Raw genomic sequence first — 13,778 nt, forward strand, 5'->3', positions numbered from 1 at the left:
TGCAGTCACGTGAATGGTGCGTTTGTTGGCCATGTGATACTGTCAATGAGTAAAGACTTGGTCATGATTTGTATTTTCTTATGTGTGATGATCTGATGGTTCTAGACCCAACTTAACAAAAGTGCAATATAGAACTCGCTGATTTTAACTGAACTGGGCATTGTTACCTAAGTAGTATAGCCTCCTATTCGTGCATTTATCCGCAATCCTATCACTGTCAGTGATCAATGGAACTGCCCCATGGCTCTGATTCGTCCGCAAAGCGACTTTGACAGAATCGCGACTATCACCAACTTTTGGAACTCGGAAAGATATCGTACGATGATCCAAGTACTCAATCGAAACCTCAATGCCTATGTCCCATGCCTACCCTGTCCTTGCCTAGCGCCCGAGCTTAGAAGAGAAATGGCAGGTGAATGGACAGGGGCCATGGTTTGCCAGGAAGAACAGGTTCCATAGTATCGTGAAATTCCCGACGTCGAACTACCAGCGCATTGCTAATCTAGCGTTATAAATGTTACAATGATATCACTTTACCGTGGACAAAGCGTCCCCAGAGAGAAACATGGTACAGGCCACCAAACAAAGGCAAAGTTAAAGCTGGCCAAGGAGGAAGATTCATGGTCCACAAGTGAACCCGCCTTGAAGTATAATCGGACGATTGAGCACCCCGAACTCCCGTCGACACAAGAAGAGTGTAATAAGAGGACAAGAGTCGCAGCCCTAGATAACCTCAATTTGCGGTCAAGGAAAATTCTTTCTGCAGTCATACATGACCATGGTAGCACTTCATATAATAAGCTAAGCCTTGGATCGCTATACTTGCGGCGCAAAAAAATAGGTAGGTAAATTATCACGGGCTGCAATACGTTTCTCGACAGCCTGTGAAAGGCCCAAGTATTTGGTTGAGGGTTACACTAGACGAGGGAGCCCGAATACGCCGACATCCTGGGCACAGGATCTACAGGGCAGCAGCATACCCGAGGTAATCCCGTTCATGAATATTGAGTGCGGGAAGATCATGTCTATCAATAACCATATCCATGTCATTATGTGCTCGAGCTCACAGTGAGAAGACGATGACTTCGATGGAAGGATCATGTTGTCGGTGGAAGGTATCGAAAGAGTGATGATGAAATCTGTGTAAGACGGATGAAAGTTGAGATAGAATTGGGAACAGGCCGACTGCGCCCGCCTACGATTGCTACTACTACTGCTACCTTTACTGCATAACAGATACAAATACAAATACAACATTGAGACCCTGAGACGGGTAAGCGACGTCATGCGTCATGGTGTTGAGATCTATCTGAGCAGCGAGGCGCAGCTACGAGACAAGAGCTTCAACGGAGGTATCCGTGACTCTATCTCGAGTGTGAGACGATGGATGAGGCAAGGCGAGTTCAGGCCAGGCCAGGCAACACAGACCAAGCCTTTGGAAACGAAGAAACGAACATGAAGCGATGGAAGAGCTGCACATCCATTACAGCCTTTCCAGGTAGTGTTAGTGTTCTGTGAAAGCATTCGTGCGGCGGGCGTTTATCTTACGGTGGGCCGCAAGTAACGTTCCAGTGTTACTAATCTACGAGCTAACCGGTTGCGGTCAAGCGCATGCCTTTTTTAGAACTTCTCCATATTCACATCTTGACCCTCAATCGAAAATGTGCCGTTTCTGGAGACATATCGTCCCTACAGATTGCGCTTGTGATGCAGATGCAATGCATGGTAAGGAATCCGCTGTATGCTTGGCCAAGCCCATCTCAGTGTTCAACGTTGCTGGAAAAGCGGACTAGGGCTTTGCATGCTGGAAATGTCTCTTGAGTGGTTTTTGCAAGGGACCTACAGTACAGGCTTAGACTTTGACCCGAAGCTCTCAACTACCGGCCGCCCCGGTTCGTCCGTCTAAAGGGGACCATGCCATTATTCTCATCCCCCGCCGCTCGAGCGCGCTATCTCAAAGACTGTTTCTGTACGCCCAGCCCAATCAAGGAGACAGGTCGAGTTCAAACGAACGAATAGAACTCAAGACCGCTACTTGAGCCAAGTAAAGCCTTGCAACCGGCGCCCCACGGGCACCGAAGCCCAGTCGAGTAGATAGAAGCCCTAGACAATCTGGGTTAGGCTATTGTACCTTGGACCTTACAGTTCCCAGCCCAGTCCAGCCCAGGCCATGCCATGCCATGCCATGCCAGCCAACCTCTCACTCGCTCACACACAAACAAGGGTGACTAAAAAGCATCGTCTAGGTCAGGTTGAGCAAAAATAAAAATCAGCCGGCGGGTTTCTCACCAACAACTACCTCCCTAACTGGGTGATAAAGTACAGTGCTGTAAGAGCAACCATAGAGGGGCACGGACGCCTAAAGTTATTTTTACCCAGTTACGTCGTGTTTTTGTCACCTCTCCGCTCGTTCCACCTGAACCTCAAGTGGAAGTTCGGCTGCCAAAGCGTTTAGTCAAGATTCGTTCTGACTTTCTTGGCGATGACAGGCCCTTACTTCTTTTTTCTTCTTTTGGCTCTCGAGGGTCTTAGATACTCTACCTTTCCGAACACCGCGGAAAAGCGGAGGACGGACGCTAGTTCTCAACGATCTTTGGCACGCTAGTTTGACCTGCCTCTGCCCCTTGACCCTGGGCCATGTGCGTCATGTCCTCCGCGTGCAAGGTTTGTTTCTCGGCCGCTGTTCACGGGCTCATGACTGGCTGGAGGGCTGGATGCTCAGCTCAGCTCCCCGTGGTGCACATACTATGCCGAATTGCTACACACACTGTGTTATTGTCCGCCCTTTGCTGCAGAAAGGGCGTCAACCCACCTGCTGGAAGAGCCCAGAGCCAGAGTGGCCAGGTGCTGGCACCCTCTGTAGGTGCCACCGTCCGCCACTATCTCTTGTTGTTGCTACTTTTACCGTGCTGTACTGTACATACTACTCGCACTCGTTCTTTGTCGTCTGCTGCCCTCGAGAGCTTGTTCTGAGCTGGACAGGGCAGGGCAGGACTGGGCGTCAACCCGCCACCACCGCAGAAACTCATGATTTGAGGTTCATTCCGTTCAGGTCATGGAGTCATTACCATCTCGGTGGTCGTGTAGAACCATGGGACGAGCACAAGCCAGCGAGGTCGGCCATCTGCCCAATGAAGCATCTCGAATCAACTGGCCCCCAAAATAGCACAGCAGAAGCACCTGGTATGTATGGATCGATGTTATCTTCAGGCATGGATCCGTCCAGCTACTGTACCTTTACCGAACGAAGCCTTGGCTTAGCATCTCCAATTCCATGCTTGCTAGGTGCTCCAGTACCCCTACATACTCCGCAGGCCTTCCCGCTTGGCACGTTTCTTTCTGCTAATGACCAATCCTTACATAGATCTTCTGATCTGGTAAGGACGTTTTACTAAGGTTATGGTCAGTGACCGACGCTCCTCGGGTCTTAGTTCAAAAATGAGGAGATGGATTTCTCAACTATGACAGATGCCCAGCCCAGGGATCTTTTGGAGACAGCGGCCCTATTACTGATGAGGCTGCAGGACGCCCCCCCTGGCGTCCCTGTGTGGCACCGGACCACCCCCCATTCTTAGCGTCTTGGGCTGGTACTGGTAAGTTGTGTTTCTCCAGCGCACCTCACATTCTGACTCTCATGCTCAGCGCAGATACCACAAAGGTCCATCCATGCTCGGGGTTCACGGCCAAGAGACAGCGTCCGATACATTGGGACTCATCCACTGCTGCCCGCTGCCGTAGTCCCGGGGCCCGCACTCCACAGCCCACAATTCCCTTGGTCTCAAGCCGAACTCGCCGCTTCTCTTTGACGTTCCCTCGGCCCATTTCTAGGTTCCTGAATGGTAGACAAGGTTGCATGTTTCGGGATTCTGATGATGCTCGCTCTGATTCTGGCTCAGGCTCAGGCCCAGGCTAAGGCCAAGGCTGGCTTGTGGTGGGTGCCCATCGGCTGCACCCTTTTAGCACTGATGAACTGGCACTGACGCTGATTGCTGCTGGCTCCTGCACTCTCACCCACACAGCACATGGCCCATAGGCAAGGACCCTCTTACCCTTCCCAACTGTTTTATCACAGTACAACACGGCAGGTACCTACCGACCGACCGACCTTACCTACCTTACACAGCCTTCCACCCGTTCCTTCCATCCCACTCTTTCTGACCTTACCTTACACTCCCACTCCGTCACTCACACTCCTCCTACCCCCCCGGTTACTCTTCCCCCATCTACTACTCCGCTTGTATTTATGAAGGCAGCTGTCCCCAGCTCATTCCTAGATCCTCTCTTGATTCTCTTTTAGATATCTCCAACAATCATATCAAACTTTACAAGTTATCATCACGTTCGCTATCCTCCCCACCCTCCTCATCTCTCTCAACCTTTAGGAAGTCCTCGTCGACTCCTGTCACTCGCTTTTAAGTTACGGTGCCTTGCTTGATACTAGAAGAACGGTCCTCTTCACGATCCTCTTCTCTTCTCATAACTCTGGCCATTCAACCTCTTCCATATTTTGGATTATAAGGGAACACTCGCTCTGTACAAAGACAAAGACCCATCGCCATCTGAGATCGACAGCCTCACGCTAAAATCATCTGGACTCGACCCCCGAAATTGTCAAAGATCGACTCCTGGCTCGAAATTGAATACGAGATCCGCCCACATGCTCATTTAGGCTTGAAACTGCTCGATATCTTCAACTTTGCACATCTACATTCGCTTCCCGGACAAACGGCCTGAAAAGAAACTCAAATCAAGAACACCATATACGATCGCTACCCCAAACAACTGGACAAGGACAACCTGGATATCTCTGCAACTTATCTAACTTTGATAATTGTTGCTTCGTAGAATCTATCGAGCTTGCCAGCCGCATTAGTGTGAAGCCATCCGTGTTTAAGTCCCAATCCTCGACTTAGCTTCTCGACGCTTTACGCTCAATTGTCTATCACGAGACCACATTCACGATATCCTTAATTTGGACTTCTTGAATCAAATCCTGGAACCAATCGACTAGGTGAACCATTGATTGTCACCTTGTCTAACGCTCGCTATCAATCCACAAGCTTGTCTTTGTGGATCATTTCGCGTATGTGTCTTCCCTTCATATGATACTGTGCATATACTTACTGAATAGTTCTCACCACACCTTCGCTTTTAATATTTCAAAATGGCCGGTCCCGGTGGTGGTCCTCCTCGCCGCAGTCATACCAAGTCCCGCAAGGGCTGTGATACCTGGTATGATTCACTTCCTCTTCGATGACCTCCCATCAATACTGACTCTGCTTCATAGCAAACGCCGTCACATTCGCTGTGATGAAAACTTCCCTCAATGGTGAGACTTACATCCGTGTGATCGTCATTCCCTCCAAGCTAACATGACTACAGTCGCAACTGTACTAAGCACAAGATCCGATGCCCTTATAACGACGTGCAAGTCCCCGATTCTGAGCGCTCTACCACTCCCGACAAACCCGACCTTATGTGGACGCCCCAAATCGAGGCCGCGATTGCTGAGTGGCAACGAACAGGCATTTTCCCGCTCCCTAGCCTTGGAATTTACCCTGCGCCCATGCCTCATCTGTACTCCGTCGAAGACCTCCGTCTGATCTATCACGTTGCTGCCCTGTACTACCAGCTGGCTACAATCGATGCGAACAACTTCACCCTCTGGACTCGCCATATTCCTACCCTGCTTCGAATCGGCGCTACAACCCCATATGTGATGCACGCCCTGCTCGCCTTCTCTGCCATGCACATTGCTTTCCTCACCGACTGTCCCTTGGTCGGCAGCATGGCCTATGAACACCGAGGCATCGCTCTCAAGGGTCTTCAAGAGGCCATTGGATCTTTCTCTCGTGAGACTTCAGATGCTATCTTGGCCGCCTCTCTTGTCCTTTCCTGGCAAGCCACTGATTGGTAAGTTTTGAACCTTCATATGAGTGATAACCTCGGCTGACCGAATCATCAGGCGCAGCTGGACTCAGTTGATGCAGGGAACCTCATCGGTAAGTTGATCAGATCATGATTCCTGAACCCCGCTAACCCACAGGTAGGTTATCGATGCCATGGACCCATGGAAGCATGAATCCCAATTTGGAGACTTTATCGCCGAGAGCAGCACGTTCCCTACAGCTCCGCCATCCCCTGGAAAGGACCACCGCCCCAGCCAACCTCGCCCTGAGGACCTGGATGCTTACCAGCGTACCCTCGAGCAAATTCAGAAAGTCGAAGCCCACCTCAAACATCACAAGGAAGACACCACTCAGATTCAGCATCTGATTGGTTTCCTTCGAGGCTCCCGTAAGATCAGCCCTACACTTTCCATTGCTCAGCAGTTCGAGCGTCTCCAGCCTCTCCGCAAATGGCTCTTCTGGATGCCCGTCGGATACTTGCAGAACTACCATGGCTCTCCTAACTCCCTAGTCATCATTGCTCACTTGTACACTGTGGCTCTTCTCATGGAACGACTCTTCCCCGAGATCGGTGCTGCCTACTTCGGAAGTTTGTCCATCTCCCCCGTTGAGGAAATCGCCCGTCGACTCATGTCTATCAATGTCTCGGGCGCTGGAAACGAGATGCAGACTCCTCTGACTCTCATGGAGTTCCCCATTGATACAGTTGGCCAGTTCCGCTCCCGCATGGGATGGATGCACCCCGAGAGAACTCCATCGTTCCCTCAGTTCAACCCTCGCAACTTCACCGTTCAGGAAGAGATGCCATCTGCTGAGACATACCTGTACGGGAACCCTGCTTTCAGTTACAGCACCGAGGAAATGCCAATGCTCAACGCATCTGGCCCGCCACCTTCTGCAGTGAGCCCTCTGGTGCTGTCTCCCTATCCAACCCAGCAATATCTCAACGTCCCCTCTCCGGCTTACACGGGAGCTTACAGCCCTGCGTCCTCAACATTCGAGGGCTCAGTTGCTTATAGCGACACCGAGGAATACGGCTCATGGGACATGAACACTCTACAAGGCGGACCCTCTTCCAGCATTCAAGACTCCCCTCAAAACTATGGCGTCGGGTTCGTTACTCCTGTCCAGGCCGTGTGGATTTAGGCTCCTCGAGACGCCCACTGGCTCAATTTGCACGAAGAACTTAGGGGATTGACCGTTACCACCCAGGATGAATACGACACCTACGTACCCGCCTTCAGAGGACCCAAGTTTCTACATGACCTCCATGACGAGCGCCCCGTCTCCGTATATCAGCTCGGAGCAATTCGGCATGCTTCCTTTACCCGAATCGCCCGTCGCATCGAACGCACCACTACCACGACACCGTCATACCTCGTCTATGTCATCTGCACCACACCCTCCGTCTCCCCTGACACGACCTCCCGTGATGCACCAGTTCGACGACAACGCCCGACGCCGAGCAACCTGATACCCACCCCGAGTTCGATTCACTGCCAATTTGGCTTAATTGTTATGCTTTGATTCATCTTTCTACTTTTTCCAAAAACGACGCCGGCGCCATGTATACCACATTCCTTCAACACTCGCTACAACCGAATCACATCGCGTTGCCATGCAATGCCGACACTCCCTAACTCCTCGATTGTTACACGCTCTTGGAAGTGTTGTACCATATCTCACACTCCTTATGATCTTCACCACCCAATGAAACGACACTCCTTCGAACCATGATACCCCATAGACACTCCTTCTTAACGACTTTATGAAGATTCGATTGGTTATAGAATTCACTCCTTACGGTTTCTGCCTAGAATTATGGGAGAATCGTATGCGAAGAGCATAGCGACTGTTTTTGTTTTTACTGCGCCTGGGAAAAGTTTGGCGTTGATTGGAGTCTAAGTTAGCATTTGTTTGGCGCTTTTGATCATGTTATGTGCATCTTTTGGAATTGGTCATGCTTATCGCTCCCAACTCTTCGCAGAGCCTGGGGCAGCGATGGAATAACACGGGACAGAAGCACGATTGGATTTGAAGATTTTATACCTGGCCCTACAAGAGAGGCTGCAGGTGGACATGTATGTACGTTTTTGGATCGGAAGGATATTGTGCAAGGATAGACTCTTTGTTTGCTGCTTGTCATGATTATGTCTATGATATGTAGGGAAGATTGTTGTCGGATGGCAGTTTTTGCATGATTTACCTGGGGATTAATTATAATCTACGATTTTTGACTTCATGATACGTCTGTACAATGCCATTGCCAACAATGATTGTGCTCCTGTGAAGAATCTACTGGTGAAAGTTTAGTGTGTTTGTCTCGCCCATGTTATGATCAGGTATAAGCAGCGCAAACGCTTAGAATAGATAAAGTATGATCCTGATGGATTTAACCCAAGATCTCACAGCATTGCTTGCTCCCCTACGTCTTGTGGACGGCCTCTTCAACAATGTCGTGGCCAAGAGTGACCGTTGTTCTGACTGATGCCATCTTTTTGTGTTGTTCTTGTGGTGACGCTCATGATGGTACTGTAGTGGTAAAGTTTTTACTGTCAATAACTTGAAGAATGATAGCCTTTTATGATACTCATCGTAATGTTAACCTTGTATAACTAACCTTTGGCCTCGGACCTTGCTTACCATAAGATTCGTATCAATCAGCATCATTATGATTAAAAGTGTTAATTTGCTGAGTGCGTCTTGCGGATCTGGTTTCTTCACAATCCTGAACAGATTGCTCTTCTTTCGAAGTTGTAGTAGTAAAGGCTATTCCTTCGCAAATATGTCTTTGTATGAGAGATAGCTTCTTCGCGCGGATACTCTGCTATCTACGGTTCAACACTACATTTCCCAAGAGCTGCTGGCTCTTGCCACTAGGTTCTTCACTTCAGCTTTTCTCAAGCCATCACAAACACGAAGAGGTGAAATTTGCAATGTATGGCAGTCGTTCCAGATAGCAAGTTTCCATATCGAATGAGTGTTGTAGATGTTGGCTGTAGGGGTAATCAACTGGCCTGATATTATACAAGCCCGGCAGTCGTTCACGTTTGAAGATAGACCTCGATTTATGGCTGACTTCTGGATACCTAGTTTCTCGATTATCATCGCTGTAATGAGCGATCCGTGGGTGTATACAAACATGTTATAATGTCTGTTACTGATAAACGAGACAGCAAGACGTTTCTCCATGATGAAGATGAGACTAGAATAGTTCTTCTTGTCTTAGACAAGCCTTTAAGTACAATTTTCCTGCTACCCATTAGGACGAGGAAGGCTGTACGTCAACGAAAACAAAGTAGCTCAATTGCTCGTTGATTCGCATCAAGTGACCACACTATTTCGTCTCATATACTCTCGGCAGCCAACCTTCTCCAACCCTAACGTTGTCGTAGCTGAATCTCTTCATCACATCTCTCTATGTCGTTACATCACTTCACATTTGATAAATCGATATGCAGGATAAGTGGTTTGAATTTGAAGTCGAGACTACTTGCTCAACTCCGTTCATACTCCAACGCCCCTTTTTCACGAAGCCATAGGCAGAGCCTCGCCACACATCAACGCCCTCAATAGCTACCAATCAATGAGCCACTATCCAAGCTTCCATAGAGTCCCAAACAAGTGGTGGTGATGCAGTGCGTAAAAGTAAAAAGGAACAAGTCTCAACAAAAAAAGAGCGCATAGCCATCCCGGTTATTGGTATCAATATTCCATTCCGGTTCCCCTGCCCGGGAACGTATATCCAGCCGGTATCACCTCCTCTTCAAAAGGGCCGACCGGTTTCCCATCTAAAAAATACATATAAAAGAAGACTAGACCACAGTTTGGAGGCTCTGCTACCTCGGAAACGCGTGTCTGCCAATGCCTAAAACTCCAAGGCGCCTGTGCGAAAAAGAAAACGATCGAAATGGATCATGTATGGGCGAACTGACCCAAGCCAACTCCGGTATCATGTGTTGTTGATGCTGCATCTCTTGAGCATCGTCGTTCTTCAATATCGTGGTCTGATGTTCGTAAAACTGGGTATGTTGCCCATCTGCTAGTCGCTGCAAAAAGGTAATCGTCACTTGATGGAGCGATCATTTTAACCGCGTACTTCAAGCTGATGTACTGCTTCGAGGCCTGTTCGATGAAGTTCGGTTCGGTGGGGGCAGTCGCGCACTGTCGCTTCGATCCCGGCCAGCACCTTGTCGTACGGCATCACTGTAGCTGGGCACGGGTGGATGACGCGGGCTGGAAGTTCGGCCAGGGGTAACAGTTGCTGACGAATTACCTCGACTGCGGTTCATCACTCGAATCAATGGTGTATCTTCCTCGCTATCGCTGCCATATCGATCATCGTCGCTGCTTGAATGGTCGGGACTTTGGTATTCGGGTGGTGGATTTGTTGCGTCCTCGAGGTGCAAGTGCAAAGGGTTATGGTTGTGAGTCTCCTGTTGAGGTCCGGCATTGCCGCTAGCTTCGCCATTCTCCTCATTGGGTACAAAGTGAGCCAATGAAATATCGGTTGAACTCCTGACAGGTCCAGGGCTTGTGGGAGGCAGCACGCGGAAATTGCCGCTACGTGTTCGTCCATGTGAAGGGTTCAAGTCGTTGGATGGATTGCGTGTGTTGTATGAGCTTGCTGTGATGGAGTGACTGTGTTGCCTGCCTTGAGGATAAGTAGAACCGTCCTTGGTACCAGCTTCCAACAGAATGCTACCCTGCTCAGATCCATAAGGGGGTGGAGGGGCCAGGCTTCCAGTGACGGGAGCGAGACCCCATTTCTTGACGTTGGCCTCGATGAAAACGAAGCCGGCCTGTCCGAGGTTGACGTGGACAATAGCGGGACCGTTTGCTCCAATGGCGGGGAAGAAGTTCTGTGCCTTGAGACCGTGGACTACCTCTTCAAGTTTCTTACCATTACGAGTGAAGAAGATAGCGCCTGTTCGAGGACGATAACCCACGCCGACGACATCGCCTTGAACCAAAGGGGGACCGTAAGGAGTCGCGCCAAATGGTTGGTTATAACGGCGAGCACCGGTGGATTGGTATCCAACAGAGTACTTGTGGTAACCTGGAAACATGTCAGCAAATGATCGGAGATGGAAGGTGTACAAGCGTATGACAAAACTCACCAGGTAGGCGGAAGAGAGGGTAAGGCTTGGTAGCCATGCCGATACTTAGCAGAGTGCTCTCTGGCTTGTCGTATATCTTGGCCTCCCAGTAATAGACGTCGTTTTGCTTTGGAACAGGGAGGTTGCTCATGACGGTACATTCTGAGTCAAAGAATTCTATCTCGGTGCGAGCTTCGACAAAGCAGTTGGCGATTTCGAGTTCGGGTTCAAACTCCCATGCGGAGACACCCTTTTCCTGGATAGCAAGGTATTGCGATAGAGAAATATCAGTTTGCATTGACTCAGGAGGGTTTGCGGTAACCCAGGCTGTTAGAAAAATGAATGTTAGCGGGTTCTATTCCCCTGTGGCGAGAGCAAAGGTTTGAGAACGTACCCTTCGCACGAAGGTATTCCTGGCGGGCCATGTCATCCATGACCTCGAGGGCCTCTGCCTCATCACGCGCGAATGCCTGTTCATCATCGTATTCGCCTGGTCGGCCAAGTCGATCGAGAATAATGCGACCAGTGCTCGCGCAGCCGGAAACCCAGAAGATAAAGATAACCAGAGCGATGAGGACGATGGATCCGAACGACGAGACGAGGCCGATGACGACGCCCGTAAAGGCGGATGACGGGTTCGACGTGAGCCCCATGATGGGCGATAGTGAAGTTTCCTAGTGACTGTCTCTTGAATTTATTCTGCCTGGATCTAGAGGTTGATTGATCGTGAATTGCGGTTGATTCGGAGGGTATGGACCGTGTTGGGCGGGTTTATCGATCGATCGGTCGGTGGACAATCAAGGCACGGTGCTTGGCGGACGGCGTCACCGCCGCAAATGGTACATGTAAGAATCAATCGCGCGGCGAGATAAGGGTAAGATGGAAGAGGGCCTAAGTAGAGGAATCGCTAGGCTATTGATAAAGAAAATTGGGAGAAGAGAAAGAAACGCCGAAAGAAGGTGGAACAAAACGGGTGAGATAGGACGGCGATTCAAGGCCAAAAGTTTTGGTGGTGATGAGGAAGGAGGAGGAATGACGAAGACGGGGAAGGGAGAGACAACCTAAGAGAGAGAGGCGAAGCGTAGCGTTTGGGTGGTTGGTGGGATCAGATGTGGAGGAGACTCAGACACAGAAGCCAAGCGTCTGGCCCACGCGATATCGCCACGCAAAGTGTCTTGACAATTTATGTACTGTATTTACTCACAGAATAGTGGTAGAAGTTGAAAACTTTGTTATTATGATTGTGTAATTAGATGGAACTCAAAAAGAACTACAATAGGTGCATCTGCTGTATTCATTGTCTGTCTTCCATGCCTTCATGCCCGCGTCATGACTCTCAACAGAATGTAACATGTACATACCTGATCATGCAGGTTGTCGAGGTAAGCGAATGCTCCCAGCGACGAGACCTTGTAGGTGGGGGCCTAGACTGCCCAGGCTATCATCACTGAACCCAGGGCCTCATGTTTGGAGGGGCTTAGGCGGGCAGTCAGCCTCGAAGCCAAACCAAAAGCCAAAAACCCGTGGAGGAAAGCCCGCACTCGCTCCCGCCGGTTCCGTCCAAGAGTGGACATGATAGCGCTTGCATCGTGTTAGCGCAGACCACTTTGTTAGGCTGCATGTCACTAACATTCAATGTGGGGCATCATGTCTTTCAAGGCTGATCCAGTCAGTCGATCATGGAATGTATGTCTGCAAGCCCAGGCACAGGTACGGATACAGGAACAGGCACAGGAACCAAAAAGGCCAGCCTCAAATTCGTGACGTTGTCGGTTTGATAATCCGCCGCATATAAGGGCCCCGTTCGCAGATATTTCCATTATCCGCTGTTGCATAACACTAAGCAACTTCTTCAAGGCCATATTGTTTCGGCCCGGTGGCTCTAAGACGCCCCCAGGTTTCACATCCTTCATGGATCAAGCGCCTAGAAACCCAGCATTGCATAGCCAGATGGATCTACAGATTCTGCCTGAGTGCTATTTTGAGCTTTCGCGATACGCCTCGCGTTCAGGTGCATGGTACTATTGACCAACAATATTGCGCTTCAGCTCTCAACTTGGAATTAATTCAGGTTGCTGCTGGGATTCTGAAACAAGCTGTCTGCTTATCGATATCCTACCGAGCATGGAGCATTCAATGATAATCCGCATGCCTTGTACTTTCTAGGCCAGACCAAGCAATCTGTCGCGTGATTGTTACAGGATTGATTGTCGTCCTTCTGAGTAAACGATTGACATGATTGAGCAACCTCTTAACAACTCCGAGAGTTCAGTTACTGTGTGTAACCTCTTATTTTTTGACTCTGAGTTTTGGGTTACCTATGACAACATTAAAGATATTACCTTTTGACTTGGACCTCTTCAAGATTCACACTAAGAATCAAGAAATAGAAAGTAAACCCGGGGGCTGATAGTTGCGAAATTGGTACCGAGAAGAATGTGATAACTCTGCGGATATTGACGGTGCAGTTGAAACTCGCTTGCACTGCGGTTAAGAACACAATGCACACTCATGTCCAAGCGGACATATCAAAACAACAATCAATGGAACAAACAGATAAAGTAACAGTATCTTGATTTATTTATAGTCTAGCAAACTCAGCATATCCATATCCATTCATGTCCGTGAGAATCCGTTACCGTGCCTATTTACATACATTACACATACTACATGAATCAAACCAAAACCAAACCCTAAAAGCAATAACCGCAGTTTCCCTGATAAAACTCAATGAACGTTTTTCATCATCCCATGTCTTAGATCTTCATCT

The 13,778-nt window shown here is 49.3% G+C and overlaps 3 protein-coding genes across 3 annotated transcripts; 2 read left to right on the top strand and 1 right to left on the bottom strand.

Moving 5' to 3' along the window:
- Positions 1-522: 522 nt before the first annotated feature.
- Positions 523-1,459, top strand: B0J16DRAFT_315017 (uncharacterized protein; the record flags this gene model as incomplete). The annotated part of the gene is made up of 3 exons (XM_046125223.1): positions 523-841; positions 882-1,068; positions 1,237-1,459. The coding sequence occupies 3 exons, from the start codon at positions 523-525 to the stop codon at positions 1,457-1,459; spliced, it is 729 nt and encodes a 242-aa protein (XP_045990349.1).
- Positions 1,460-5,164: 3,705 nt separating this feature from the next.
- B0J16DRAFT_315018 (uncharacterized protein) lies at positions 5,165-7,383 on the top strand (the record flags this gene model as incomplete). The annotated part of the gene is made up of 6 exons (XM_046125224.1): positions 5,165-5,232; positions 5,288-5,329; positions 5,383-5,913; positions 5,966-6,002; positions 6,051-7,021; positions 7,122-7,383. 6 exons carry the CDS (start codon positions 5,165-5,167, stop codon positions 7,381-7,383), a joined length of 1,911 nt encoding a protein of 636 aa, XP_045990350.1.
- A 2,309-nt stretch (positions 7,384-9,692) lies between these two features.
- B0J16DRAFT_44440 (concanavalin A-like lectin/glucanase domain-containing protein) lies at positions 9,693-11,774 on the bottom strand. The gene is made up of 3 exons (XM_046133866.1): positions 11,403-11,774; positions 11,030-11,335; positions 9,693-10,968 (listed from the first exon to the last, which is right to left on the bottom strand). Exons 1-3 carry the CDS (start codon positions 11,659-11,661, stop codon positions 10,010-10,012), a joined length of 1,524 nt encoding a protein of 507 aa, XP_045990351.1. The 5' UTR covers positions 11,662-11,774; the 3' UTR covers positions 9,693-10,009.
- Between the last annotated feature and the right edge of the window lie 2,004 nt (positions 11,775-13,778).

Source organism: Fusarium flagelliforme (assembly GCF_020744385.1).
Source record: "Fusarium flagelliforme strain FIESC 12 MPI-CAGE-AA-0113 chromosome Unknown B0J16scaffold_1, whole genome shotgun sequence".
Taxonomy (NCBI): domain Eukaryota; kingdom Fungi; phylum Ascomycota; class Sordariomycetes; order Hypocreales; family Nectriaceae; genus Fusarium; species Fusarium flagelliforme.